The 27,328-nt window shown below is 49.0% G+C and overlaps 1 protein-coding gene across 1 annotated transcript in view; it reads left to right on the forward strand.

The window, feature by feature from the left end:
* Nucleotides 1-10,584: 10,584 nt before the first annotated feature.
* Nucleotides 10,585-27,328, forward strand: part of LOC138487577 (uncharacterized) — a 306,899-nt gene continuing 290,155 nt past the window's right edge. The window contains 4 exon segments of the mRNA XM_069614050.1: nt 10,585-10,811; nt 13,099-13,225; nt 20,566-20,661; nt 21,729-21,857. Of these exon segments, the coding sequence (XP_069470151.1) occupies nt 10,680-10,811; nt 13,099-13,225; nt 20,566-20,661; nt 21,729-21,857 (484 nt within the window). The 5' untranslated portion in view covers nt 10,585-10,679.

Consider the following 27,328-nt stretch of genomic DNA (forward strand, 5'->3'; position numbering starts at 1 on the left):
GTGCTCCAAAATCCAAGAAGCTCTCCTAGGTAAGATTGCCACTCTCCAAATTAAAATCAACAACAAACAATCCAGCCTTCAATCCAACCCTCTACAGATCCCTATACCTACCATAAACCCCTCTATCACAGACTCTCTGACTCCTTTTAGCTTCTCTCCACTCTCCATTCTCGAAGTGGAAAAGATTATCACTAGCCTTAAACCGTCCAATTGTCAGGGTGACCTTTGTCCTGCACCTATTATTAAGGAAGCTGCTCACGACCTAGCACCTTTCATCACTACGCTCATCAACTCCTCCTTTAGCTCTGGGATTGTACCGGACAATCTTAAGGATGCATGGGTCATCCCGCTTCTGAAAAAACCTACCCTCGATCCCAGTATACCCACAAACTACAGACCAATTACCACTGTACCTTTTTCACTAAAAATCCTTGACCGCGCGGCCTACCTACAAATTCAGGAATACCTTGAATCAAATAAACTTCTGGGACTTAGGCAATCAGGCTTCCGGCCTCGCCATGGCACTGAGACCGCCCTTATTGACTTAAAAACGCAGATCGAAGATCTCAAAGACAAAGGCAAACTGGCGTTATTACTTCTCCTGGACCTCTCTGCTGCTTTTGATCTTGTCAATCACAAAATTCTCTGCCATCACCTCAAATCAGCCGCACACTTCTCAGAAAATGCCGCCACTTGGATCAGATCCTTCCTGGATAATAGATCTATGCGTGTGTTCTCCCCACTTGCGGCCGCACCACCCGCTCCGGTCTCTTGTGGTGTGCCTCAAGGGTCCTGTGTCTCGCCCACGTTATATAACGTGTTTACCAAACCCCTTTTTGATATTTTGGACCATTTGGGCGTCACGTATACCAATTACGCTGACGACACACAGATACTAATCCCCATCACTGGAGACTACACAACTGACTCCCTTGCCATCAACGCCATCTACCAGGTCATCCAAGCGTGGATGGCCCAGCACGGCCTCTGCCTAAATGATGAAAAGACAGAGCTCCTCATTCTTGGTTCACCACAAAAACTCACTAAACTTGACCCTGCCTTCAAGTCTTTCACCATTGATGGGAACACCATCCCGATTGCTAAGGACACGAAAACCCTAGGGATTTACATCGACTCAACCCTATCCTTGACTAGACAATCCAACGCAGTCTCATCTGCAGCAGCGCATACTTGCAAGCTCATCACCGCCTGTCGCCCGTTCCTAACCACTGCCAACTGCGTAACCTTGGCCAGGACCCTTGTACTATCCAAGGTTGACTACTGTAATGCCCTCTATCTAGGTACTAATCTCCGCAACTTAAACAAGCTACAAATTGTCCAAAACAATGCGATCAGAGCGGCCCTTAACATTCCTAGGCGCCAGCATATATCTGACACCAGGCGCAACCTGCACTGGCTCTCTATCCCACAGCGCATCTCCTTGAAGTCCTTGGCTCTCACACACAAATGTCTCCACAACCAAGCCCCTCGCTACCTGGCAAACAGATTCTCTTTCCACAATTCCACCAGACCTCGCAGAGCGGCCCAAGCCAACTGCCTTGACATCCCGCGTTTTAATCTCCAAAGATCTGGTGGAACCAGCTTCCCCATCCTGGCAGCCAAACTCTGGAACTCACTCCCCAATGACCTTAGAGCAGAACCTTCCTTCCTGAAATTCAAATACCTTACCAAAGCATGGCTATCCGCCCAAGACTGCTAACACCAGCTTACTGCCCTACTTGCACTTTGACCTACTCTGCATCCCTTATTAACTATCCTGTAAATCACTGCCTTATCGATATTCATTTGAATGTATATTTTGTAAATTTTGTAAATCTTCCTGTAATAATCTTGTAATACTCTGTCACATTGCCTTGTCATGCTTTCATCTTGTTGTAACTAAGTTAAGCGCCCGGTTGCCCCTGGGCCTGGTGCGCTATAGAAATAAATAAAATACTAAAAAAATACTAAAATATTATATTGGAATTGAACAGGGCAGTAATGCACAGGATGCTTTACAAGAAGATGGCCTGGTTTCTGGCCTGTATTTGTTGCCGCCCTTGCTTGAAGTGCAGAACCAATGGATTCTCCCAACTCGTTCCAGGGAGGAATATAAAGGTCCCGGGACACAGACACAGGAGGTGAGAACCAGCCAGGTCTGCACAGCCATGCAGAGGAGAGAGGGTATCCTTCACATGAGGTGGCTGGGGGAAGAGCCTCGCAGATGGTCAGATTGGTGATGGGCCAAGAAAGCCTGCAGTACGCTGACGCTTCGACGAAGGCAGGGAAACCCGAGGAGCTCAGCCACCGCGGAAGAGGAAGCAAAGCCATGCAAGAGGTGGCATGCCGGCATCCTGCCTATCCGATGCCGAAGTCTTGTCAATGCAGGACAGGAGGAATCGACGCAAGACACCCGACAGTGCAGACCGGAGTGAAGTCGAGAGCATGGGTCCACACTGGCCAGAGGGTCAGTGTCCCATAATGAACACCGCCACTGGAAAGCAGGTATGCAGCCTCATACAAGGAGTGGGTGAGAAGAGTGAACCTGGCAGAGGGATGTCCACAATTAACTGTTCAAAAAGACATTAAGATTTGTGAATGTCACAGACGACATTGGGCCTCATTCCGAGTATGGCGGTAAGGGATAGCGGCCACCGGTAACGAGACCGGTGGCGGTAATCCCTTACCGCCATACTCCGAGTTCCCTCTGCGCCCTCGCCCTTAACGCCTGCTTTGAGCAGGTGTTAAAGTCGAGGGCGCAAAGGGTCCTCCAAGCCAATAACGGTGACCGTAATGAACGGTCACCGTTATTTGCATCTTCCCCATTCCCATTGAGCCCTATGGGGGCTCATTTGGGAATGGGGAAGAGCCTTGGTGAATGGGGAATTACTGCCCCGCCAACCTTGGAATGGGGCGGTGATTCCGCCATCCACCAAGGCGCTGCCGGTCCGGGTACGGCGTCAACCAAGGCGTTAATAGCGCCATTGGTTAGCGCCGTACTCGGAATGAGGCCCATTGTGTTGAAAGCCGTAATTAACCCGGCTGAGTGAGGCTAACATTCAAGAGGGGTTTGAGCCCCGAAGAGGGGGATCCAGGGGTGAAAAAGCATCATCCAACGTACAAGCAGAAAGAAACTTTTTGTTTATTATTTTGGATACATCAGGTCCACGGAGGAAAAATAGTTTTTTTGTAGAAAAGAGCTTAAGGCACAGCTCTCAACCTTTTGTGTTGCAACGGCGGGTGAAATCACCTGATTTTGTTTTTGGCGGGTGAGACACCCATTGGAATGAATGGGCGTGCAGGAGGCTTGGCAGGTGAGTCAGTCCTTTACAAGGCGGGTAACACCCGCCAAAAGCGTGTGGGTTGAGAGCTATGCCCGCAGGCCCTGATACCTGAAAGTAGAATTGTTGGCTAGTGCTGGGAAAGCTTGAGCGTGTACTGTGCTCCGGAATCCTACCTTGTCCCGTGCTTAAAACGTGGGGAAGGGAGACCCCGACCACTGCATCTTGATTTATTACTTGTGAACACTTCCTTCTTTCTTAAGAACATTATCCCACACTTCTTTTGTATTTAGCGTAAGGATTGGAAATAGGTTTTTCTTAGTATAGACCCTTTTTATTTGACAAGACGCCACTAAGACTGCCTTATTATTATTTGATGGTCGAAGGTTGCTCCCAGGTTTAGATTAGGCATTTTTTCAACCTACCTTTACAGTTTAATTAACACCCTTGAACTGTGATCACTTGTGTCTGTCTGTAATGTTGCCACCATGAATCCCCTACATATGGTATCAAGGTGGGGATGAGGGGCACAACAGTGTAAATAGTGTGTTGTAAGAGTATCGTATGTTTAGACAGCAAGAGCTCTTAATGATTTGTGGATTGTTAAAGGTTATTTCAAGTGCAGAAGAGTGAAGTCTCAAGGCCACCCGACACTTAGAGAGAACATATACATATATATACACAAGACCTGTTGTTGCCGCCCGGTAACCCTTATGTGCACTCCTGCGGGCCAAACAATCCCAAGGTTGTTCAAGAACATTCCCAAGTGATGTCCCAAGAGTCGGGCATCACGAGACTTGTCTTCATAGAAACAGAGGGGAATTTGTAAGGTAAATACCCACATTCTTAAGTAGCACATTCAATCATATGAAAACAATGAATCAGATGTTGTCCTATAAAGAATACCATCGGACAGCTTTGTGTTTCAAAACACGGTCATATTAAAATAACAGTATTGGCTCATACTTATGTTCATAAGAAGCAAGAAGTTTTACAAAAGCACAGGTAGTCGGTACATGTATACCTCTATATGGTATAAATGTGCCATTTTTGACAGTGAGTCCACGGTGACCATAATGCAGAAACATCCTTGTGAAATAGGTAATTCCACTATGAAATCCGTGGAGTTATGGCTCCATGGACGGTCAGGAATCGGACTCTGTTCTAACAAACCCACAGGTCTTGAGGTGCTGTATTTGCTCCGGTTGCATATACCGCAAGCTCTTATGTGTTGTTGTACGTCAGCTGATAGACCAGGCCAGTACAAAGCCCTTAGTACTAGCTCTAAAGTACCCTTCTGGCCCCTTTGCCCATGACATGGCCTTTTCGCGGAGCGCCGTGGAAGGCAAAAACAAACGGTGTTTGTGAAAAAATAGTCCATCTACCTTGGTTAACTCTCTATCATGTGGTAGAGTACTGTGGTTGGCTACGGCTTCTTTCACTTGTTGTAAAAGGATGTGATGCTGCCAATAATCTTGTTCCTGGGAAAACACCTTTCTGGAGGGATGGAGCGAGGATCTGCGCTGTCTGATTTTCTGGAGAGAGCATCTACTAGTGTGTTTTGACTTCCAGGGATGTAAGTAATTAGAAAATCGTACTGGGCAACGAAATGTGCCCAACAGGCTTGCCGTGAATTGATGCAAACAAGTACGCAATAGGATGTTCTTCGGCGTTGTGTTCTTGCAGAAGGACTGCGCCTATAGCTACAGCTGAGGCATCTGTTTCCAGAATGAATTGTTTCTTTTGGTCTGGATGTCGCAGGATGGGGGCACTGCAGAAAAGGTGCTTAAGTAACTGAAAACTTTTGTCTGCCTCAGGGCTCCATTGTCAGGAATGGCACTCTGTCAAGAGTGACACAGGGCACCCTGGTAGGTTTTGGGTGGCTGTGCTGAAGGAAGGTAGCAGATAAGCACACACAGCAGGAAGTTCAACAAGAAGGAAGAGTAGGAAACTGTAGCTGTGAGCCAAAAGGGGCAAAAGATACAAAGGTACACACAAACTGGATTCCCTCTTGGGGTGTATGCTGAAATGGGAAAGAGTGTTCCACGAACCTTAGGAAACTCCAGCCTTCTGCACAGATTGCTGTAACAGAGGCCCACGCTGTATGCTCATGGCTGGGAACAACAGCAGTGGGTGTCTGTAACACTGAAAACGCAACAAGGGAAGGGGCAGAGGTTGCCTGCCGGAAACCAACGGGCAAGCTCTGTACCAAGGGATTACATAAGACACATGAGAAGACAAGAACAGAAATATCCAGCGAAAAGGAAGTCAATGAGCAATCTAGCAGAAGGAAATGAAGGAAAGGCCGTTAGACTGAAGTAGATAACCTAAGGTGGAGTACAGAGGACTCAAGGAAGAGAACTAGGGAGCAGCAGTCAGGAAAACAGAAGGGCTGCAAAGTAGGAAGCAGGTCTGCAGTCAAGAGTGGCACTAGGTGCAGGCAAACTGTAGTGGACTGCGGAGGACTGTAGTAGGCTGCTAGGCAGGGAGTCAAGAGGAACAGGACAGAGAGAGATTAGTAGTAGGTGACAGACAGAGAGCCCAAAAGAATAGGGCCGCGAGGTAGGGACCCCAGAGGAGCAGGGCTGTAGGCAGCTAAGTGTAAAACAGGCTGTAAGGCAGAGGAGTGTAGCAAGCCGCAAGGCAGGGAGCCCAGAGGACAAGACTGTAGGCAGCAGAGGGAGACAGGCTGCAAGGAAGGAGCCCAGAGGACAAGGGCTGTAGGCAGCAAAGAGGTGCAGGCTGCAAGGTAGGGAGCCCAGAGGACACGGGCTGTAGGCAGCGGAGGGAGCAGGCTGCAAGGAAGGAGCCCAGAGGACAAGGGCTGTAGGCAGCGAAGAGGTGCAGGCTGCAAGGTAGGGAGCCCAGAGGACAAGGGCTTGGAGACAGCAGAGGGTTGCAAGCTGCAAGGTAGGGAGCCCAGAGGACAAGGGCTGTAGGCAGCGGAGGGAGCAGGCTGCAAGGCAGGGAGCCCAGAGGACAAGGACTGTAGGCAGTCGGGGTGAGGCAGGCTGCAGGGCAGGGAGCCCAGAGGACAAGGGCTGTAGGCAGCTGGAGTGAGGCGGGCTGCAAGGCAAGGAGCCCAGAAGACAAGGACTGTAGGCAGCCGGAGTGAGGCAGGCTGCAAGGCAGGCAGCCCAGAGGATAAGGACTGTAGGCAGTCGGAGTGAGGCAGGCTGCAGGGCAGGGAGCCCAGAAGACAAGGACTGTAGGCAGCCGGAGTGAGGCAGGGTGCAGGGCAGGGAGCCCAGAGGACAAGGACTGTAGGCAGCCGGAGTGAGGCAGGCTGCAAGGCAGGGAGCCCAGAGGACAAGGACTGTAGGCAGCCGGAGTGAGGCAGGCTGCAGGGTAGGGAGCCCAGAGGACAAAGACTGTAGGCAGCCGGAGTGAGGCAGGCTGCAAGGCAGGGAGCCCAGAGGGGGGCACTGGATCAAAGCAGGATAATGCAGTAACAGGAACAGCATACAAAGTAGAGGGTCCAGGCAAACAGGAGCAGGGAGATCTCAAGATGAAAGACACTGTGCTCCTGCAGGCAGCTGCTTATATACAGCCCTGCCCTGTTCTGAGGCAGGCTAATTGACAGCACCTGGAGCAGCACGCCTGAAGACAATCTGCCTCCTCCCTCTCTGGTCCTGAGCAGGTGGAAGCAACACTGGCCGCTAGGGCTTCTGGGGATTGTGGTCCCAATAACGATGAATGAGAATAGCCAGGAATTTAGGACTGTAGCAAGGTGCATTATGGTAAATGTAGTTAGTTCAATAAAATAAGAAAGAAGCAAAGTTGAGCAAATGGAAATTAAAGACCACGGCGTGAATAGGAGTTGTTCAAAGAGTATTAGGAGGATAAATGAGTATCAAGTAGTCCATGATGGTTGCCAATGCGTGCGTGCGCCAGCGGCGCGGGCATGACATCGATTGAAAAGGACCAGATGACTTTTTCAACAGATTAGTGATAGGTAGAACTGTTTCGGAGAACCCAGCAATAAAACGCTGATAAAACTTTGCTAAGCTCAAAAATCTCTGAACCTCTTGGACTGAGGTTGGGACTGGCCATCGTACAAAAGCTTCTGACTTCTTTGAGTCCATCTGTACCCCTTGCAGAGACAAAATAAACCCCAGGTAGGGAACTGAGTTGACACCAAAAACACATTTCTCCTTTTTGGCTAGGAGTCGATTTTTCTTGAGACGTTCCAAGACTTCCGAGAGATGTGCGATATGTTCTTGCCAATTCCGAGAAAACACTAAAATATCATCCAGATATACCATGACTGTAATAAACATGAGGTCAGACAAAATGCGGTCCATGAATCGCTGAAATATGGCTGGTGCATTGACCAGCCCAAAAGGCATCACATGATACTCTTATAGACCGAAAGGGGTCCGGAACGCAGTCTTCCACTCGTCGCCGGACTGTATTCTTAGTAAGTGATAGGCACTGCGTAAATCAAGTTTGGTGAAGACTGAGGCACCTTTTACAGCTTCCAATACATCTGGAATGAGGGGCATGGGATAGCGATCCCTCACTGTCACCTTATTTAAGCCCCGAAAGTCAATACATGGCCAGAGATCTGTAGAATCCCGTTTGGGTATGAAAAATAGTGGGGCTCCTGCTGGAGATTTAGAAGGTCTAATTAGTCTGTTGTGTAGATTGTCATCCAGATACTTTCTGAGTGCTTCTTTCTCCTTTTGTGATAATCCAAACATTCTTCCAAAAGGCACCAATGCATTTGGTATCAGGTCTATGTTGCAGTCTTGTGGCCTATGAGGTGGTAATGCCAATGGAGTTGTTTCGGCAAACACTGTTTCATATCTTTCCAAGAGTCCTGAGATGGAATGAATTCCTACCGCTGTGTTTAAGGTGCTTGGCAATGTCTTTGCTTCTTGGTATTGTACGGCTTGCAGGCAGTTCTTTAGGCAATAAGTAGAGTCAAAGCCCAATTGATTGGATGACCAATTGATATGTGGGTTGTGTTGGCACAACCACGTGATTACCAAAATGAAAGGGAAATGGGCTGGGCGAATGTGTCAAATCTAATCTGTTGCGTATACTGTTGGATGGTAAGTTGTACCAACTTCCCTCCTCCTCCTCACCTCATAGGCTGTAGTCCGGGTCCACAGGACTGAGTGGTCTTCTTGCTCTATAATCCTTCTCCTTTTTAAACTGAGGTTTAGATCTCACTCGAGGGGAAGCCACAGTGAAGGCTTACCAGAGAGCCCACACGGTGACCCCTTCCCGAGAGGGACAAAATGGGGAAAAAGCCAGGAGTGGCTGAAAAAACCCCAAGGATGCGTCTTTCCGGAAGGCTTCCGGTTGGTAAGTGGGCACCGTTGATGTCATGACGAAGAAATTACAATAATGCAAACTGTAATCCGGAAGCAAGAAAGCAGCTTGCAGCAGCGACCAGAAGGATCTAAGAAGTAAAGGTAAGAAGAAAGATAAGGGAGAAGACTGGAGAGGGAGAGGAAAGGTGAGCGAGGAAAGCTCAGAACAAAAAGGGGAGGAGCAGGAGAGCCATGGGGAGGAGTCAGCTCGGTAAGATGAGCCGTGCAGAGTAGTCCGCTCAGTATCGGAAAGCAGAGCAGAATTCACACAGAGAGTGGAAAAAATACAAGAGAAAAGGCCGAACCAGGCGGCGCGGGTAAAAAGTGCTAAGAAATGTAAGCGTATAGCAACATAGGAGAGCGCAAGAGAGTAGCTGACCAAGCGGGTTGCAACGCAACGCGAATCAGAGTGGGCGTGGCTTAAAAGCACTACGTCCGTGAGCGGCATAAGAACTAGACCGCTAGGAATGGAAAAGAACGTGGTGGATTCTTAGCGTCCCCCGAGGCGGAAACGGGGCCATATGCGTCAGGTCCTACAACAGCGCATGGCACAATCCCAGGAGAAGACTTGGGGAAGGGAAGTGCATATTTCTTCTTAAAACGATTGTTTTATATAAGAGAGACATCCACGGAAGGCCTAGTAAAAACACAATTGGTAATACCCAAGAGCCACTGAAAGGTTGTACTAGATATTGTCCTAAATTCCCCTCAGTAAGGTGGGAACGCGCAATCTAAAACCCAGGTGCATATTAGTGGGAAATTTACTGGCCAGGTATCTACGCTGATATCAAAACATTCATACAGACATGCAAAATCTGTCAAAAGACCAACCCACACATCCCATTACCTGCCCCTCTGAACCCATTGCCAATTATAGAAATCCCTTTTTCAAGAATCATAATTGGTCCTCTAGAGAAATCCAGATTAGGCAATAAATATGCCCTGGTGATTTTGGATTACACAACCATATATCCCGAGTTGGTTTTTCACTTTTCAGTGTGAGAAAACCTTCCCCAGTCCTTTTGCTTTCCCAGAAATCTGGAGCTTGTAGTTTTCTCATTTTCATTCTATATTTAGGATTACAAATCCCACACTTGTTCAGAAAAAAAAATAGAACTTAATGGCTATCTTACAAATGGAATTGGTCAACCTGAGCGCTCTGCTTATAAGTGAGCCTGATACTATGTAACAGGTTATAGCAACATGGAAAGCAAAACAATTATGGTTCTCCATTAGAGGAGAAATTAGCACAACAGAACATATACATTTGTCAACCACATGAATAATTAATACTAATGAATATATATGTTCAAAAGATAATGCAGAAAAACTGGTGGATTAAAGAAACACATCCTTGTTATTCTACAAAGTGGAACGTTAAATGCTAGTGATGTTCGCTGCCATTTTGTCGTGGACTCCTGGCGCTCTGGCGGATCTGAAAAGAAAGATGGGGAGGAGTGGGTTGGTCAGTGGGAGGAGAGTTAGTCCCTCTGTGCTGGGTTTGCTTCTAGGTGGTATGGTTTGGTGGGCATTCGGGTGTGTGAGTCTGTATAGCTTGTTTTACGTGTATGTGGTGTGGTGTTAGAGTTGAACGTGTTGTGATTGAGTGCATTTTTGGAGGTGTGCATTGTCCTATATGATCTTAGAGGTTGCGGCCCTGGTAGTCATGTGTGGCTGTTGTTTTTGGTAGGTGTGTGGTGTGTTTGCAGCAATATGGAGACTCTGCGCAGCCGCAGTGCAACGTGCTGCACGAGGAGGTGTCGGCTTCTGCGCAGTACAGCGTGCTTCGGTGAGACGTGCCTTGGCTTCTGCGCAATCGCAGTGTGGCATACCTAGGGATGTCTCCATTTCGGCGCAGCCGCAGTGCTGCGTGCTTTGGCGAGGACGTGTCTGGGCTTCTGCGCAGTGCTGCGTGCTTCGGCAAGACGTGCCTTGGCTTCTGCGCAATCGCAGTATGGCATACCTAGGTAATGTCTCGATCTCGGCGCAGCCGCAGTGCAGCGCGGGATCCCCGTGGGCTGCTCACTGGGTGGCCACCCACTGGACAGAGGCCTTCAGTGCAGCGTGGACTGGGCGTATGTTGGCGAGGATCCTGCAGGAGATCCCCAGCGACCGATCCCTACAGGATCACTGGGCAGGAATCCACAGGCCATCTATCACCCAGGAGCACCGAGGCCGGGCAGACATGTGGGGCCGGAGCGCGGAGGAGGTGAGACCCCTCCCCGGTGGCGGTGCAGGCGGGGGAGGAGGAGGAGGCGGCGGGGGCGCGCAGGAGGTGAGACCCCCGGTGCAGGCGAGGGAGGAGGCGGCGAGGGCGCGCAATGTGCGGGACTGCGGCCGCTGGGAGGGAGTAGGGACAGGTCCCCAGAGTAGATCAGGCTGGACTGGGGCTGCCCCGAGGCCTCGCGCCATGAACCTTTGCTTGTTCTCTAATGTGACCTGATAAGTGAACATGCATAGACTGAATCCCCAACATATGTGACTCATTCTGCATGGGACTGCATTCCATTCATGGCGCATGTGCTCTGCATGAGAATTATAGCAGTGCCCTCCGCTGTAGACAGTTGCCTGTTGGGTTTCCACACTGCTGTGTACTTGCACCCTTTCCTAAAGCTGGGCCACATAAAATAGGAATGAGTCCCACAAAAAGTTCAGTCCAGCCCACACATAGGGCCTCTTTACACGGTAGGCGGTAAACCATGGCACTATTAGCGCCATGGTTCATGCCGGTAATTTACCGGTACCGCCTTGGAGGAAAGGGGAATTACCGCCCTATTCCAAGGTTGGGAAGGCGGTAATTCCTCCTTCCTCCATTGCCCTTCCCCATTCCCATTTTTGCCCCATAGGGCGTAATGGGAATGCGGAAGGCGCTAATTACGGTACCGCAAATTGCGGTACCATAATTAGCTCCCTGGTCCCTTTGCGGGTTGGATTTTTAACGCCTGCAAAAAGCAGGCGTTAAATTCCCCAACCCGCAAAGGGACCTCGTAGTAAGGCGGTAAGGATTTACCGGTACCGGTAAACCCTTACCGCCTACCGTGTAATGAGGCCCATAGTCTCGGACATAGCAATCCGCACCGCACCTCAACACTATTCACGCTTCGGCTTCTACAGCGTCACTTCACTGGCCGTCTCTGCTAGTTAATGAGCAGTTGCTTTAATTGCAAGGTACTATTTGCATGCAGAGCAATCTTCCTTTGCTCATGTCTGTTTAGACTTTGGTCTGCCGAAGGGCCATTCAACCCACAGCACTTCAAAGACCCAACCAATGGCAAGAGGTTCCATCCACCTCCCCGCACCACAAGTGAGTGGGTCCTGTGCCTTCAATAGGGCTTGGTTTCTTCCTCCTTAATTTGAGCTCTTCTGCAGTGTTTGCAACTATAATTGGGGCTAGATTGGAGTTGTCTGTTCCCAGTGTTGGGAAGGGGGCATCCCATCCTGCCCCCCCTAATTGTTTTAGAGTAAGGTGAGCTGCATTCGAAGCACTATGATGGGCCGGGGTAGGGGGCCTGGATGGCTGCAACACTCTACTCGCAGGAGTGCCGAATGCAACATGAGACCCTCTGATAGCTGCGTGCTGCAGCACGCCTCATCACAGGACTAAGACAAGTCTACCACATCGCTCCCACTCTCAAGGCACCACACTAGCTACTCCTCCAAGCACACATCATGTTCAAGACTGCCAGCATCGGGTGCAAAGCAGTCACAGCTAAAAGACCACTCTACTGGATCCAGAACGTCCTCATCTCCAGAGGCCAGTGAACCTCCAGAAGCCACAGCATCGCCAGCTTGGAAACAAAGAACTGGAAGGGGGAGAAAACCAGGAAACAGCCTTTGCTTGCTAAGCACTGTCTCTAAAACAGGTTACCAAAGCAGAGAAGACTGCCCCCTTCATCTTACACTTCAGGAAGGACCTAAAGACCCTACTCTTCAGAGAACATCCCGCCAATTACTGACTGGTACACTCAACCCCACCCCCCCAGCTATAAGGATTTGGTGAGGGAAGACAGTTAAGGGGGAGGGCACATTTATTTGAAACGTATCTTGTGTTTTTAACAAAGTCCCTTGCCTCGTTTGCACATTACTCGTGTGTGGTAGTTATCGTAGGTTTTTAAAAATATATATATATTTTGTGTTTGTGGGCTAGTGATTGTGGGGGTGGTGGGTGGCAGGATGAAGTGAAGGGTGGGTTAGATGGGGAGATGAGGGGGCGGGTGGGTAAGCCCCAATTAAAAAAAATCGACTAAACCTACCACGAGGAAAGGTGCACAAGGAATGTACAAACGAGTAGTGACCTTGTTAAAAACACCTACAACTATTTGAAATTAACAGACACTTATTGAATACTGTGCTACACTGAATGAAAAAAGTAAATCATTGATGTCGCGTGTTATTTTCCAGGTGAAGGTCGCCTTCAATGATGCCCCTGCCTGTGGAAGGGTTTAAAGGCATGGCAGAAGGAACTTCAATAATTGGTGTAACATTTTCTGTTTCAGGTGAAGGGCACCTTCCATGATGCCTCGTCCTATTTCTCTGAAGAGGAGTGGAACATTTTGAAGGAGTGGCAGAAGGAGCTCTACAGGAATGTGATGAAGGAAATTCACCAAGCCCTGCTCTCTCTGGGTAAAGTTACACTCCTGATCTTTAACAGGTGGCTTTAGAGTCTATGAAAGGGCTGCCTTCTTATTTCAGACTTTCCTAAGGATGCTCTCCGGCTCTGTGCTTGAACATCAGTATAGGATTGTCTAGTCCTCCTGAATGATTTCCTTGTTGCTGTACAAAGTCTGATTGATATCTTGCCCATAACGAGACAGTTGCTTACTGTTAATTAGATGCTAATTGGGGGAAATGCCATGCTTCGGTTGATGTTTAATAAAAGTTGATAATATTGTTGAAAAACAGAAGATATATCGCCAGTAGGCGGGTAGTGAATTCAGAAGCATTTGTGCGTTTCACACCGGTAGCATGGAAGCAATGTTGCAACAATTCTTCACAACTGTGAGATTTTGTTAAAATGAGTCCGAGTTCTATTGCACAGCACCCTGCTTCCCAAATGGACCTGAGCTCAATTTTCCAGTACCATGCTTACCATATGGATCTGAGTTCTATTTTCCAGTACCAGGCTTACCAAAGAAGTTTTGACTTCTACTTTCCCAGTACCATGCTCGCCACATGAATTTATTTATTTATTTATTCAGATTTGTAAAGCGTGCAACAGCCTGGGGGCATCGTGGCGCTTGTTACAGAGATATTTCTCAGATACAGAAGATTAGACAGTAGCAGATTACAGTACAGGCATGTGGCGGAGAATGGAAAACAATGGATTAGGTGAAGAGAGGTTTTAATTTTTTTCGCAAGGCAAGGAGCTCTGATATCTGTGGGTAGTGCATTCAATAATATGGCGGCAATGTGGGGGAAGCCTAGCCCACCAGCTTTAGCCCTGTAGATGCGTGGGGTGTGAAGTTGGTTCGTGTAGTTAGTCCTAGTAGGCCGTGTTGAGATGGATTTAGCTATAGTCTCTGATAGGTATGAAGGGGCTGCGAGAGTGAGGCATTTGAGGGTGAGGATTTTGAAAGTGATGTGCTCTTTAACCGGGAGCCAGTGGGCTGCCGTTCTGGCCTGGGAGTTATGCTCCCTTTTGGTGATGCTTAATGCTGCTCATAGCACGTTGTTCTGTGTGATTTGGAGTCAATTTAAGTTTTATTCAGATGTACCTGCTAGAAGGGCATTGCAATAGTCTAATTTGGCCCCAATAGTTGCTATGGCTATTGATAGGCAGTTAGGCTTGGATAGGTATGGTTTTATGGCATTTATGAGCTTTGTGGTGTGCAGAGATGCAGAGGTGATGGCGCTGACCTGCCTGGTCATGGATAGGGTAGAATCAATGTATACCCCTAAGGTCTTCACAGATATAGAGACGGGGATGATTGTGTTATCAATGATGAAGTTAGAATACAGCTTGTCGAGTTTCGCTAGTGTGGTTTTTTGACCTAATATGATGATTTCGGTATTCTCCCCATTGAGGCAGAGGCTGTTGGCCGCCATCCAGGCCTAGATGGTGGTGTAAATTAGGTGTAGTGCTTCAGCGTCTTTGTTGTAAGAGCCGGAGAGTGGTAGGAGTACTCGAGTATCGTCAGCGTAGTTAGTATATGCGATACCAAGTGCGTCAAGCTGTCGAAGAGGGGCTTCGTGAACAAGTTGTAAAGTGTGGGTGCTGTGCAGGAGCCCTGTGGTACTCCGCAGTGGATGGTGGTGGGGGCTGCGTTGGCTATGTTAGAAAATACCTTCATCGCCCAAGAAGGAGGTGACCTAAAGGGCTTCTTATTTGGAGAAGTTAGCTGAGTGGATGAGGTGTGAAGTGAGGGTTTTGTGGTCCACCGGATCGAAAGCGGCCAAAAGGTCTAGGAGTAACAATAGGGCTGGCTTGCCTTTGTCCATGATTTGGGTGATCTGTTTTTTTAGGTCCACCAAGGCTGTTTCGGTGCCGTGTCCTTTGCGGAAGCCAGATTGCCTGGTTCCGAGGATAGAGTGAGCTTCAAGGAAGTGTTGGATCTGGCTATGGGCTGCTTTAGCCAAAATCTTAAAGAGGAAAGGCACAGTGGTTATGGGTCGGTAGTTATTGGGCTGTAAAGGGTCTAGAGGGGGCTTTTTTAGAAGGGCACGAACCCAGGCCTCTTTTAGGCTTGCAGGGATAATACCTGTTCTGAAGGAGGCATTAATGAAGGCTGTCAGGAGCAGAGCGAGAAGGTCGGCACAGACCTTGATGATCTTAGGTGCACATATGTCCCCTTTGCACATAGAAGGTTTTAGGTTTTTGAGGAGATTGATTACTTCTATTTCAGTGATACCACTGAAGGAGAAGAAAGGTTTGGTGGTATTAGTTGAGGAGGGAGTGGAGTCTGGTAGCTTGAGCTTTGGGTGATGAGGTGGGGCTTTGCAGTGATCATGATTTTTTTTTTTTAAGGAGTTCAATTTTATTTAGCATGGCAGATTGAATACTGGCACACCAGGCTTCGTCTTTGACGATCTCGTCTGTGGTGTTAGGAGGAGAGATGAGCTCATTGAAGATGGTGAAGATTTCCTTCGATTGTGAGTTGGCATTAGAGATGCGAACATTGAATGAGTCAGCTTTAGTGATGGCTGCTTTGTATTGGCTGGAGATCACATTAAAACAGTTTTTGGCATTGTCGCTGGGGTCATTTAGCCAATTTTTTAGTGCATCCCTTTTGCTGGCGCGAAGGGACTGCAGTTCCTCAGTGAACCAGGAGTTGGTGTGCAGGGACTTTTTTTCTTTTTTTACATTCAAGTGGCGCTATAGAGTTGATGGCTTTTGTGAGAATTTCTTTGTAAGTGTCTGCTAGTGTGTTAGGATCGTTGGAGAAGGGAGGGGCTAGTGGGGCGATGTTCAAGTATGGGCACAGGTTATCCTTGGTGAGTTTCTTAGAGCTTCTTACCTGTGCTGAGGGGGAAGGGGTGAGGGTTTTAGAGCTTGTGGTGATTTGTATGGAGAATTCAATACAGCTATGATCAGTCCATGGCATGGCAGCATTGGAGGTGATATTGGTGAGGCAGTTATTTTCCATCTGATCTGACTTCTGTTTTCCAGCACCATGCTTCCCACATGGATCTGACTTCTATTTTCCAGCACCATGCTTCCTGCATGGATCTGAGTTCTGTTTTCTAGTACCATGCTTACCACATGGATCTGACTTCTATTTTCCAGTACCAGGCTTACCACATGGATCTGAGTTCTATTTTCCAGTACCATGTTCACCACATGAATCTGACTTCTATTTTCCAGTACCATGCTCCCCACATGGATCTAGGTTCTATTGCCTGTGGCCTTGCCCATGCTTTGCTGCCTTGAATGCCAAGGAATCCGATTACTGTGGCAGTATACATACATTTCAGTCTTGAATGCCAGATGACTGACACCCGGCTTACCACATGGATCTGAGTTCTATTTTCCAGTACCATGTTCACCACATGGATCTGACTTCTATTTTCCAGTACCATGCTCCCCTCATGGATCTAGGTTCTATTGCCTGTGGCAGTCTTGAATACCAGATGAATCCGATGCCCATGGCCTTGCACATGCTTTGCTGCCTTGAATGCCAAGGAATCGGATTACAGTGGCAGTATACATACTTTTCAGTCTTGAATGCCAGTTGACTGACACCCGTGGCTTTGCACACGCATTGCAGTCTTGAATCCCAGATGAATCTGACACTTGCAGCCCTTGCACATGCTTTGCAGTCTTGAATGCCAGGTGAAGCTGGTGCCCGTGGCCTTGTACATGCTTTACAGTCTTGAATCCCAGATGAATCTGACACCCGTGGCCTTGCACATGCTTTTCTGCTTTGAATGCTAGGGAATCTGATGCCCGTGGCCTGGCACATACTTTGCAATTGTGTGCTGGAAGTTAAACCATTAAAGGACCATTCCCAGGCTCTTCCTACAGCCACGTGGAGGGTCAGAGAGTATGTGGAAGGGAGGCTTGAAATCAATCATTACCACTGGTACTGCTCTGGTCAAACTTCCACTCCATCATTTTCAGCCCATCTCTGCCCAAGGAGGATAAAACATGGCTGAGGTACTTTGTGTTCCCATGCAGAAGGGCTGTGCCTACTATGGCCTGGGACCAAGGTTGGTCTGCATAGGGTTTTTCCTGTTCTGTAATGGCTTGACAGGCTGCAAAATAGTAGTCTGTAAAGTTGCCTAGAATACCGCAGGAGGTTATGATACAGGGTCCGAGCTTGCTGTGCTAAGAGGCTTGAGCTAAACCGCTCCGATGTCAGCCATTGAGGCCAAAAGATGTCAGCCATCACTCTTGGGGTTGGCAAGATTGACCTTGCTTACCAGCAGGGTACACCTGCTGGTTTTCACTCAGTGCTGCTAGGATGGAAGTGTTTCTGGGAAGATTCTTTGCCAACATCTACAGGATTTCAGTGCAGAAGACTCAAGTCCATCAAAGAAGTTCACAGCCTGGTTTATTTAGCCCATGAGATGTAGGGTTATGGCAGTGCAGCAATCCACACAGTCTCTAGAATGTATAGTATCCCACACTTATTGCTTGTCTCATCCCTGTGTTTTGTTTGGGTTGTGGCTGATGTCCACAACATCTCCTGTTGGTCCTCCTGGATGCTCTTATCAGGTGCCCTTGCTTGATAACGAAGGGTTCCGTCAGGGGTTTCGGGTGCTGGGCACTGTGCTACTAGTTGGACCTAAAGGCACTACCAACATTCCCCTCCTTGTTGCTAAGAGTGTCTCTTTCCCAACCTGGCCTCTGCTAGATTCTTTGGACCCCTCTCCAAACATTCAGGAATCTCTATTCCATATTTCACCTCCTCTCTTAGGCTTTACCCCCTCCTTCTCCTCTCCCTTCGTCTTTCTCCCCTCTGTTCCCCTTTCTGCTTCTTGCATCCTTTCCTTTCTCTTGTTTTCTCCTTTAGACCTCCTCTCTGCTCTTACGCCTGCTCCTCTCAGCCACCTCCTCTATGATCTCTCTCCACTTCCTCCTTTGCGCCTCTCTACCGCCTCCACTCCCTGTCACCTCCTTGGAGCCACCCTGTATTCTGACCAAGCTGTATCCTGTATTCTTGCCGCCACCCTGTATTCTGGCCACGCTGTATCCTGTATTCTTGCCGCCACCCTGTATTCTAACCAAGCCGTCACCTGTATTCTTGCCGCCACCCTGTATTCTGGCCAAGCTGTATCCTGCATTCTTGCCGCCACCCTGTATTCTGACCATGCTGTATCCTGTATTCTTGCTGCCACCCTGTATTCTGGCCAAGCTGTATCCTGTATTCTTGCCGCCACCCTGTATTCTAGCCAAGCTGTATCCTGTATTCTTGCCGCCACTCTGTATTCGGGCCAAGCTGTATCCTGCATTCTTGCCGCCACCCTGTATTCTGACCATGCTGTATCCTGTATTCTTGCTGCCACCCTGTATTCTGGCCAAGCTGTATCCTGTATTCTTGCTGCCACCCTGTATTCTGGCCAAGCTGTATCCTGTATTCTTGCCGCCACCCTGTATTCTAGCCAAGCTGTATCCTGTATTCTTGCCGCCACTCTGTATTCGGGCCAAGCTGTCACCTGTATTCTTGCCGCCACTCTGTATTCTGGCCAAGCTGTAGCCTGTAATCTTTCCGTCCCCCCCTGTATTCTGGCCAAGCTGTAGCCTGTATTCTTGCCACCACTCTGTATTCTGGCCAAGCTGTATCCTTTATTTCTGCAGGCACCTTGTATTCTGGCCAAGCTGTATCCTGTATTCTTGCAGCCGCCTTGTATTATGCTCCTGCACCTCTGCACTTTGTCTCCTAACTCCTACCCTGCTCTTCTGACTGCTTCTGCCTAAATTGCTCTGTAGGGCAGAGGCAAGGCCATGTAGTGGTATGCTCTGGCTCAAGTTTGTAGGAGGTGTGAAAGTGTCTGCAGTTTGGTTCACACCGGCTCATACTACCAATTCCCCAATGCAATTTGTGTTGGGCGGAGGACTTCCCAATGGCGTGCATCCCGAGGTTACAAGGTGTATGTCTGTCTTCTTTGAAACAGTCTTGCCAGCTGACCTTGCTCAGACAACCCTCCCAAAAGCCCACAGACTTTCCCTTAGGAATCTCTGCATGGTATAATTCAATTCCACCTGATAATAGGGGTATCCTGTGAATGGGTATGGGCGGCTGGGCCCATGGCATGCCCTGGAAGCGGCACTCGCTACTCCTCTCTTTCGGCATTCCCTTTATGGTTTCCAGACATTTCTGTGGCTCTCATGGCAGGGGACTTCCTGTTTACACAAGGTTATGGATGGGATGGTGGTTGTGAGGGATGACCGTATACCACCTGTGGGCCTGCATCATAGAGTGGACCATGGACCTAGGTCCTCAGGCTTATTCCAAGCCCGCCCCGTAGCCTCCGGCTTGTGACTTTGTCATAACGGGCAGGAGACATTTGTTTGTAATAATCTTGCTGTGGTGGAGATACGTTTATTGAGTGTATTAAATAACTCACATATACCTCTTGGGGGGGGGGGGGGGAATGGTAATCCACTATGTGTGAAAGGCAGAGAGGGATGAAAGGGAAGATCATTCCCGTTTTTAGCCACTTGCCCCAGCTGCTGCTTGATAAAGGAAGGGGATGCAGGGAAGGAGCTGGCTAGCACTACTAAGCAATCTCTGGGGATACAGGGGAGGAGCTGGCTAACACTGCTAAGCAATCTCTGGGGATACAGGGGAGGAGGTGGCTAGCACTACTAAGCAATCTCTGGGGATACAGGGGAGGAGCTGGCTAGCACTGCTAAGCAATCTCTGGAAATGCAGGGGAGGAGCTGGCTAGCACTGCTAAGCAATCTCTGGGGATGCAGGGGAGGAGCTGGCTAGCACTGCTAAGCAATCTCTGGGGATACAGGGGAGGAGGTGGCTAGCACTGCTGAGCAATCTCTGAGGATGCTGGGGAGGAGCTGGCTAGCACGCTAAGCAATCTCTGGGGATGCAGGGGAGGAGCTGGCTAGCACTACTAAGCAATCTCTGGGGATACAGGGGAGGAGCTGGCTAGCACTGCTAAGCAATCTCTGGGGATACAGGGGAGGAGGTGGCTAGCACTACTAAGCAATCTCTGGGGATACAGGGGAGGAGCTGGCTAGCACTGCTAAGCAATCTCTGGGGATGCAGGGGAGGAGATGGCTAGCACTGCTAAGCAATCTCTGAGGATACTGGGGAGGAGCTGGCTAGCACTGCTAAGCAATCTGAGGTTGCTTTATTTAACATCTGGCCGTGGGTTATTTGGGAGCCAAATTATTCTGGCACTTAAATGCCAGACTCGCTACTTTGAAAATAATGTGTGTTATTCAGCCATTGTCAGATTCTGGCATCCAGCATATACCAGCTGGCAAAAAACAGATTGTTCTCTTTCTTATACAAGCGTCATGAGATTAATAATTAACATGTGTGTTTTCTTTTATAAACCAGGTCCACTTATTGTCACGACCGTCTTTTCATTAAGAAACCAAGACGAGGAAGACCCAAGTCACACGGAGAGCCAGGAGGCGACGGACAGAATTCATGGTATTACTTTCTTGAAATTCTCTGCATTTGGCAAGAGAAGCGGTGAGGGAGGAAAGGGCGAGGGTGATGTGATCACTTTTCCTGCGGGCAAGTAAAAGGCAGGCGGTTGCATTTTGGATGTGTTGTATTCGAGGGGGCGGTTTGGGCAAGAGGCTGAGGGAAGCAGTCTTTCCATTATTGAGTCGCCAGGATACCAGCAAATGTGGATTCTGTTTCCAGCACCCGATCCGACAGCATTGCTTCAGGATTACGGGTGCCGGAGGACTCCATGAGGGGATTTGCCATTGTTGACATTTAGCTGGAGGTAAGCCAGATGCCCCACCGGCACTCCCGTAGTCGGGCGGTCTGGTAAAGTGCTGGTATCCTCGGATACTGGCACTTTTGTACCGGACCGCCCGACTCGGAATGAGCCCCAATGTCTTTTTTTCTTTTGTTTTCATAGTGGTAGGGCGGATGTTTGGATAGCATAGGTTTTGATGGAGGACTGAGTTTTCTTCAAACAACGTCTTGACAAACACACCTTTGCTGTTTTTTAGAGTAGGAAATCCATCTTAGAAGTAGGGATTTGCGGAGGTATTATTTCTTGTAAAATATCCTGTTCTAACATGCCCCTTTGTCCAATTCCTATGGCTGACTTACCACAAGAGGCAGAGAAAGGAAAAGGGATAAAGAAAGAGGGAATGAGTGAGAGAGATGGGAGGTGGCAGCGAGGGAGTCAAGGTGGTGATAGCAAGAGGCAACAGAGGGAGAATAAACTCCAGAGAACCGGGGAGAGAGTGGGATCAATGGAGGAGTTGTTTAGAGCTACAGTGATGGATGACGTGTGATTAGGTTGAGCTTTACTGGTTGAAATATCAGTTCATAAAGATTGCAGGAGAGGGGAATTGGTGAATATATTTCTCTGCAGTGTTTAGCTCCGCCCAGTCTATACTTGTGTTAACATTGCAAGTATTCAGCCAGAACAGCAGAGGAAGTGGGACTGATGATTAACTGCGGCATGAGTCTAAATTCAGAAGTGTATTCCCATCAATAGGGTGGAACTCATGGAGGTTTACTTTCTACAACAGGTGACATGATTATCGATCATGAAGAGTCATTCAGCGTAAAAACAGAGGAAAATGTACACCTGACCCACCCTCCAGACACAGAATCCTGCGGAAGAAAGCGGGACTTCCCCAGCCCAATGAAAGTAGAAGGTATGGTGTCTGTGCTGTTCAAATTCAAAATAGATCCCATGTGTCACCCCTCCACCCCCACCTGGGGAGGGGGGGACATTCATGAGCCTGGGCAAGATGGCAGCGCGTACATGAACTACACTTAGTCGCAGGTAGAACCCTTCCTGATCCTGTGGCAAAACATGTTTATGGCCCCAAATCTTGGGCCCTGAGGTTTGGAGGTGCCCGAGGTGATTTGCTTAAAGACTGGCTGCTCCAGTGAACTGTGGCACAGGAGTGAATGCCTGGCGCATTTATGTCTGAGTGATGCTGGTGTGGCTTTCTGCACAGACTGGTGGACTGTGGAGCTACTGTGGATAAGCACAAGGGGTGTGAGTGGACCCAGCCTGCCAGGGTCGTTACCTGCGATCATCCTTCTCAATGTGCCACTGCCTGAGGCATGGTGTAGCATGCCCACATCACAGAGGAAGCCGCACACCTCTATAATCGGGCGTGTTCTTGATTGGGGGGGAGGGGGCTCTCCTATGCCTGCAGCATTTTGCTATCAGCTGTAAGGTGACGTATGGCTCCCATTCTGATCTCCAACCAGTGTGGTGGCTGCATTGCTTGGTGGGGTGCAGTGCCCTAGAGCCCCTGCACTTATTTAGATGTTTTTGGTAACCAGATGAGCCCAACTCTGGTAGTGTGCCACTGTGTCCTTTCTTTGGTTGAAAGGCACTCTTTGGTATAGGTTAGTGGTAGCGCTTCCCCCGTGACCACCTCTCACAGTGCTGTGCCTGCTCTATTTGTGAGCTTCCTGTCATGGTCCCACTTCCTCTGGTGTACGTGGGGAAGCCAGGGACATATCAGGCAAGTTGAGGTTTCAGTGGGAAAGAAGAGGAAACCATTCTGACCTCATCAGCATGGGCCATGGCTGCACAGGGTCTGGAGGCAGATGTGCGATCTGTGTTGCTGGACCTGAAGGAAGGCGTTAATACACTGTGTATCCTGATTTCTTTCCCCTCATCTTCAGAGTAGAAGACCTGCAGCGAAGGCTGGATTGCCATGATAATACCCTGGATGACGCTGAACAGAGCATCTCTGCGTCTGAGGCCTCATCCTTGCAGCAGGTGAAAGACCTCAAGAAGATGCAGGCCATCCTTCAAGTCATTGTGGCCAAAAGTGATGACTGGGAGAGCCTCTTAAGAAAGAGCAATATCCACATTTTTGGTGTGGAAGAACATTTTAGAGATCAGCTTGATTCCTTCCAGTTCTCTGGGGCATAGATCTTCACTTCCTTGATCGGGAACCGGCGTTGCAGGGTCCTTTCCTTTTAATTTTGTAAACATGTTTTTGGTACCGGGTGCAGCGGGCTCCCCCACAACCCTCACTCACAATATAGTGAGCAAGGGTGTGGGGGACATCCCCGCAGCCCCTTCCACCGAATGGGGGATTTGGTAAAACTTTTCAGCCGTTTGGTATTTTTGGGCGGGTGAAATGCATCCAAATCACCCATTCTGTCTTTTGAACTCAGTCTTTTTGGCTGATTTCAATCAAATTGGATTCCAGGCTGCCTCCAAGGGCCCCACCATGTCCCATCAGTGCACAGCTCTGAATGCTGGTGCAGCTAAGCCCTGCATCCTTTCCAGATTGGTAAAATGAGTATCATTGGGTGGGCAAAGAGTAACTGAGCCAGGGCGAGGTGCAGAGAAGAGGGATCGTGCAAGGAAAAGGTCATCACATATCATTCCACTACCCCTCCGAAACATAGCAGACCTTTGTAAAGGACACATCTCTGAGCAAAAGAGCTGGGTGGCTGGAGGCACCCGCTGCTCTTGCTGCGGCCTGGCAGTGCTTCGTCCTTGCTGTGGAGACTGTGATGGGGCTTTCTGCTGATGTGACCCCCTGGCCTCCAGTGGCAGCTGTCTTGTGGCCTGTGCTTTGCACGCCCAGCATCGTGGCTGTGGAGCTGGCTGGGCCTCTGCTGCTTCTGGCTGGCTGTGCATTGGGGTCACAGGGTGCTGTAGTTGCCGAGGACCAAGTGGTGGTAGTGCATCTTCCTTTTTTGAGAAGCTGTGTTTCTAGAGAGTGATCCTCATGCCCAGGACATCCACCGTTGCTCACTGTGCGTTTCAACGCGAGGTTTATGTTCTCTGCATACACTAATCATCTGAGCCATACTATCATCTGGAGCAGTTTCCTGGGCTTGTGATGGCCATGTTAGATTTATTTTGTTGTGCCTATCTTTTTATTATTTATAATAACAAGTGAGTAATAAACAATAACAGCACAGCTGTTTGGAAAATCGAACCATCAAGGCAAAACGTTCTGGTGTGCGTACTATTACAGACAGAATCGTCAAATAAAGTACTCCTTTGTCGCCTCACAATAGAATGTGATAACAAAACCATGTTGGTAGATTACCAAGATTGCTGGGGTCACTTGGTATCAAATGCGTTTGGGCAGCCCCATGATATATATATCTGTTCTTCCACCATGCAGTTATCCATGTCCAACACCCACTTAGACAACCTGGCACCTCCCGCGCCCCCGATGCATGGCAATATTCCTCTTGGCCACTATCGAATCGTTGGATATAAAAATGTTGCCGTCTCGCCCCATATTCCCACTAGTATCAACTTCGGATCTGTCGAGACCGGCTGAGACACCACTGCGGGCACCCTGCATAGGCTCTTAAGCCAGAATTTCTGGATTTTCGGGCATATCCATATTGTGTGATAAAATGTCCCCACTGCAGTGTGACACCGTAAACAGTTTGAAACTGCCACCAGCCACATCTGAACAGTAGATCCCAGGTGTAATATGTTATATACTAGATTTTCAATTTGATAAGTCTAAAACGGTCCGGAATAGCTATCATTTAGGTACCATTAAGGCCTCTTGCCATGCTTTAGCCTCAAATGGTCCCATGTCCATTTCCTATTTTTGTTGTAGATTCGTCACAGAGCGCATTGTAAAACTACCTAAGATCTGGTACAAAGTCAAAATTGTCTTCTTAACAAGGAGTTCTGTATGCGTATTAGCTTCCACTGGTATCTGTTACGCGTAGTCCTATTTCCCTCGAAACTGCAACCACATTACGTGCCGGAATTGGCTACATTGATAATTGTCCAACACTGACAATTGTTAACTCTGCTGCAGATCCTGGAATGACCGTAAATGGCCCTCTGACAGCACATCACTCACAACATTTACGTTTTTGGTGTGCCATTAAGTCCAAAGATCATCTTACGCAGCGCAGCCATGTCGCGAGTGTTACATAACGGGGCCTTCAGGGTCACTGTTCCTTCCGGTCCGGTCTCCTTCATGACTTTCTTACAGACACTCACTACCTGTTGTGAAATGTAAGACAGTCCAACCACATTCGCCCTCCCATGTAATGTTTGAAGCGGATCCCTACGGCCCAACCTGGCCAGCTCAAGTCAAATATGTGGACGGGACAGGTCACCCAGAAACTACTCATTTGCCACTGCCATCTGCAAAGCCCAGTAATAGTTGTGACTATCTGGGAGACCAATCCCGCCGTCCCACACCGAACCGTACAGGGACTGCTGTGCTATCATGGGCTGAGAATCTCGCCAAAGCAATCTCCTCAGAGCCCTTTCAGGAGTCTGGAATTTCTGAACCAGGATCCTGACTGGAGTATTATGTAGGATATACAAAAACTTGGGTAGTGTCCTCATTTTAAATAATGCTGCACTCCCCAACAGGGACAAGGGCAGAGCCAACCAGAATTTAGTGCCTGCAATAAACCAATCGGGGATGGGCGTCAAATTGCAACCAAGGATGGTTGCAGACTCCCAGCAGACCTGAATGGCCAGGTATTTAAATGAGATGACTGCTACTCTGAAGGTACTGTCATCTGGGATTGTCTGGGACCCCCCTTGGGCCGGAAATAGGAACGACTTGCCCCAGTTGAATCGGACACCACTATGTCATCCATACCTTTTTAATATCCTCATTATCCTGGGGATCGACCTCTGAGGACAGAGAGGGCAGCCCTGACGCATACATCTCTCCAGCGGGAACTGCTGAGATGTCATCCAGTTGACTCAGACCTGTGTCATGGGGTGCTCGTACAATAGTCTAATCCATTGCAGGATATTCTGCCAGGAACCCATACCCGACAACACCACCCAAACAAATTCCCAATATAAGGAGTCAAACGCCTTTGTGAAATTGAAGGGCACTATTGCCAGTGACTCTGAAACGCTGCTAACCTTATCCAGGGCCACATGAAGTCTCTGCATTGTGAGGAATCAGAGTTTCTGTGGAGTCTCTGGGGATGCAGGTGCGCCTGCATCTCATTAGCTTTGTTTGTTTTAACTTAAATGTGGCTTCTGAGACCATCCTGGATTAGGGTCTTGGTTGGTTCTGGGAGTACGGCAACGCAACCCAACATCTTTGTGGCTGTGGCCACCTGGTTTAGTTAGAGTAGTTATGAGGGCTTGGGTGTCTGGCCAACACTTTGAGGCTGAGTTTGGTGGTTTGGTTGACTGGTGTGCCAGCTGGTTGCCTTAGTGTGAGTGTTGGGAATGAGTGTTCGGAGTGGGTCGGGTAAGTGTGCTAGATTTGTTTTGTATGCAGCTGATTCATTAGTTGCCTTGATGGTATAGTAAGTTAGACATGTTTATTGTAGGTGTTGTAGCGGGCCTTGCGCCAGCCCGTATAGGTGGCCGTTTGTGCTCAGGAGTGGCAGTCCTGTGGTTCGCCAGTGGCAGTGGTGGATGGGAGGTGTTTAGTTTTCCTCAGATCGTAATCTGACTGACTACGCACCCGAACCTCTTAAGACAAACACAGACTTCCTGCTCACGTAGGAACCACGTTACTAGTGCTTTCCTCAAAAGCCATTGTTGCTCAAACTGAGGCATCACTGGACAGCCGTGGATCATCAAAACATTGTGGCGCCAACATTCTTAATGGTTGCCAACTCCAACAGCACACTCTGTGACGTCACCATTCGGGAGCCAGCCACCAACCAGCTTTAAACCAGATGGCCACAGCCACAAAGATGTTGGGTTGCTGTCGCAAAAATACCTTACAGAGGCTGGCAGTTCTAGCCAGAATCCAGTCTGCTCCACAAAGTCTCACTTTGGACCTCCAAACGGCTGCTCCTTGATCGCCGCGGCCCACACTAGCCGGCCCGTTCTTCGTCGGCTGGCGTCCGGTCACAACACCCAGCCAACCTCCAGCCTGGAACGCCAGACCGCTTCCACAGGCCACCCCACTGACAGCAGCCACCTCAGCCTACTGTCAGCCCACCTGGAACCACGAACTTCTGCCGCACAGACAGCTGTTCTTCCTGGCCAACCCCACCCCGCATGACAGACGTATGGATCACTCAACCTTGTGATCCTTCCCCCTTCATCAGGGCTCCCTTCCTGAACCCTGATAGCGCACCTCTGCTGCTCCTGCAACCGCCTGGCTTGCAGGATCCGCCGAGCCCACTCCTTCAGGCCGTCCAGATCTGGCAAAGGTGAAATGGATGTCAC

Source organism: Ambystoma mexicanum, chromosome 9, assembly GCF_040938575.1.
Source record: "Ambystoma mexicanum isolate Mex_15411 chromosome 9, UKY_AmexF1_1, whole genome shotgun sequence".
Classification (NCBI taxonomy): Eukaryota; Metazoa; Chordata; class Amphibia; order Caudata; family Ambystomatidae; genus Ambystoma; species Ambystoma mexicanum.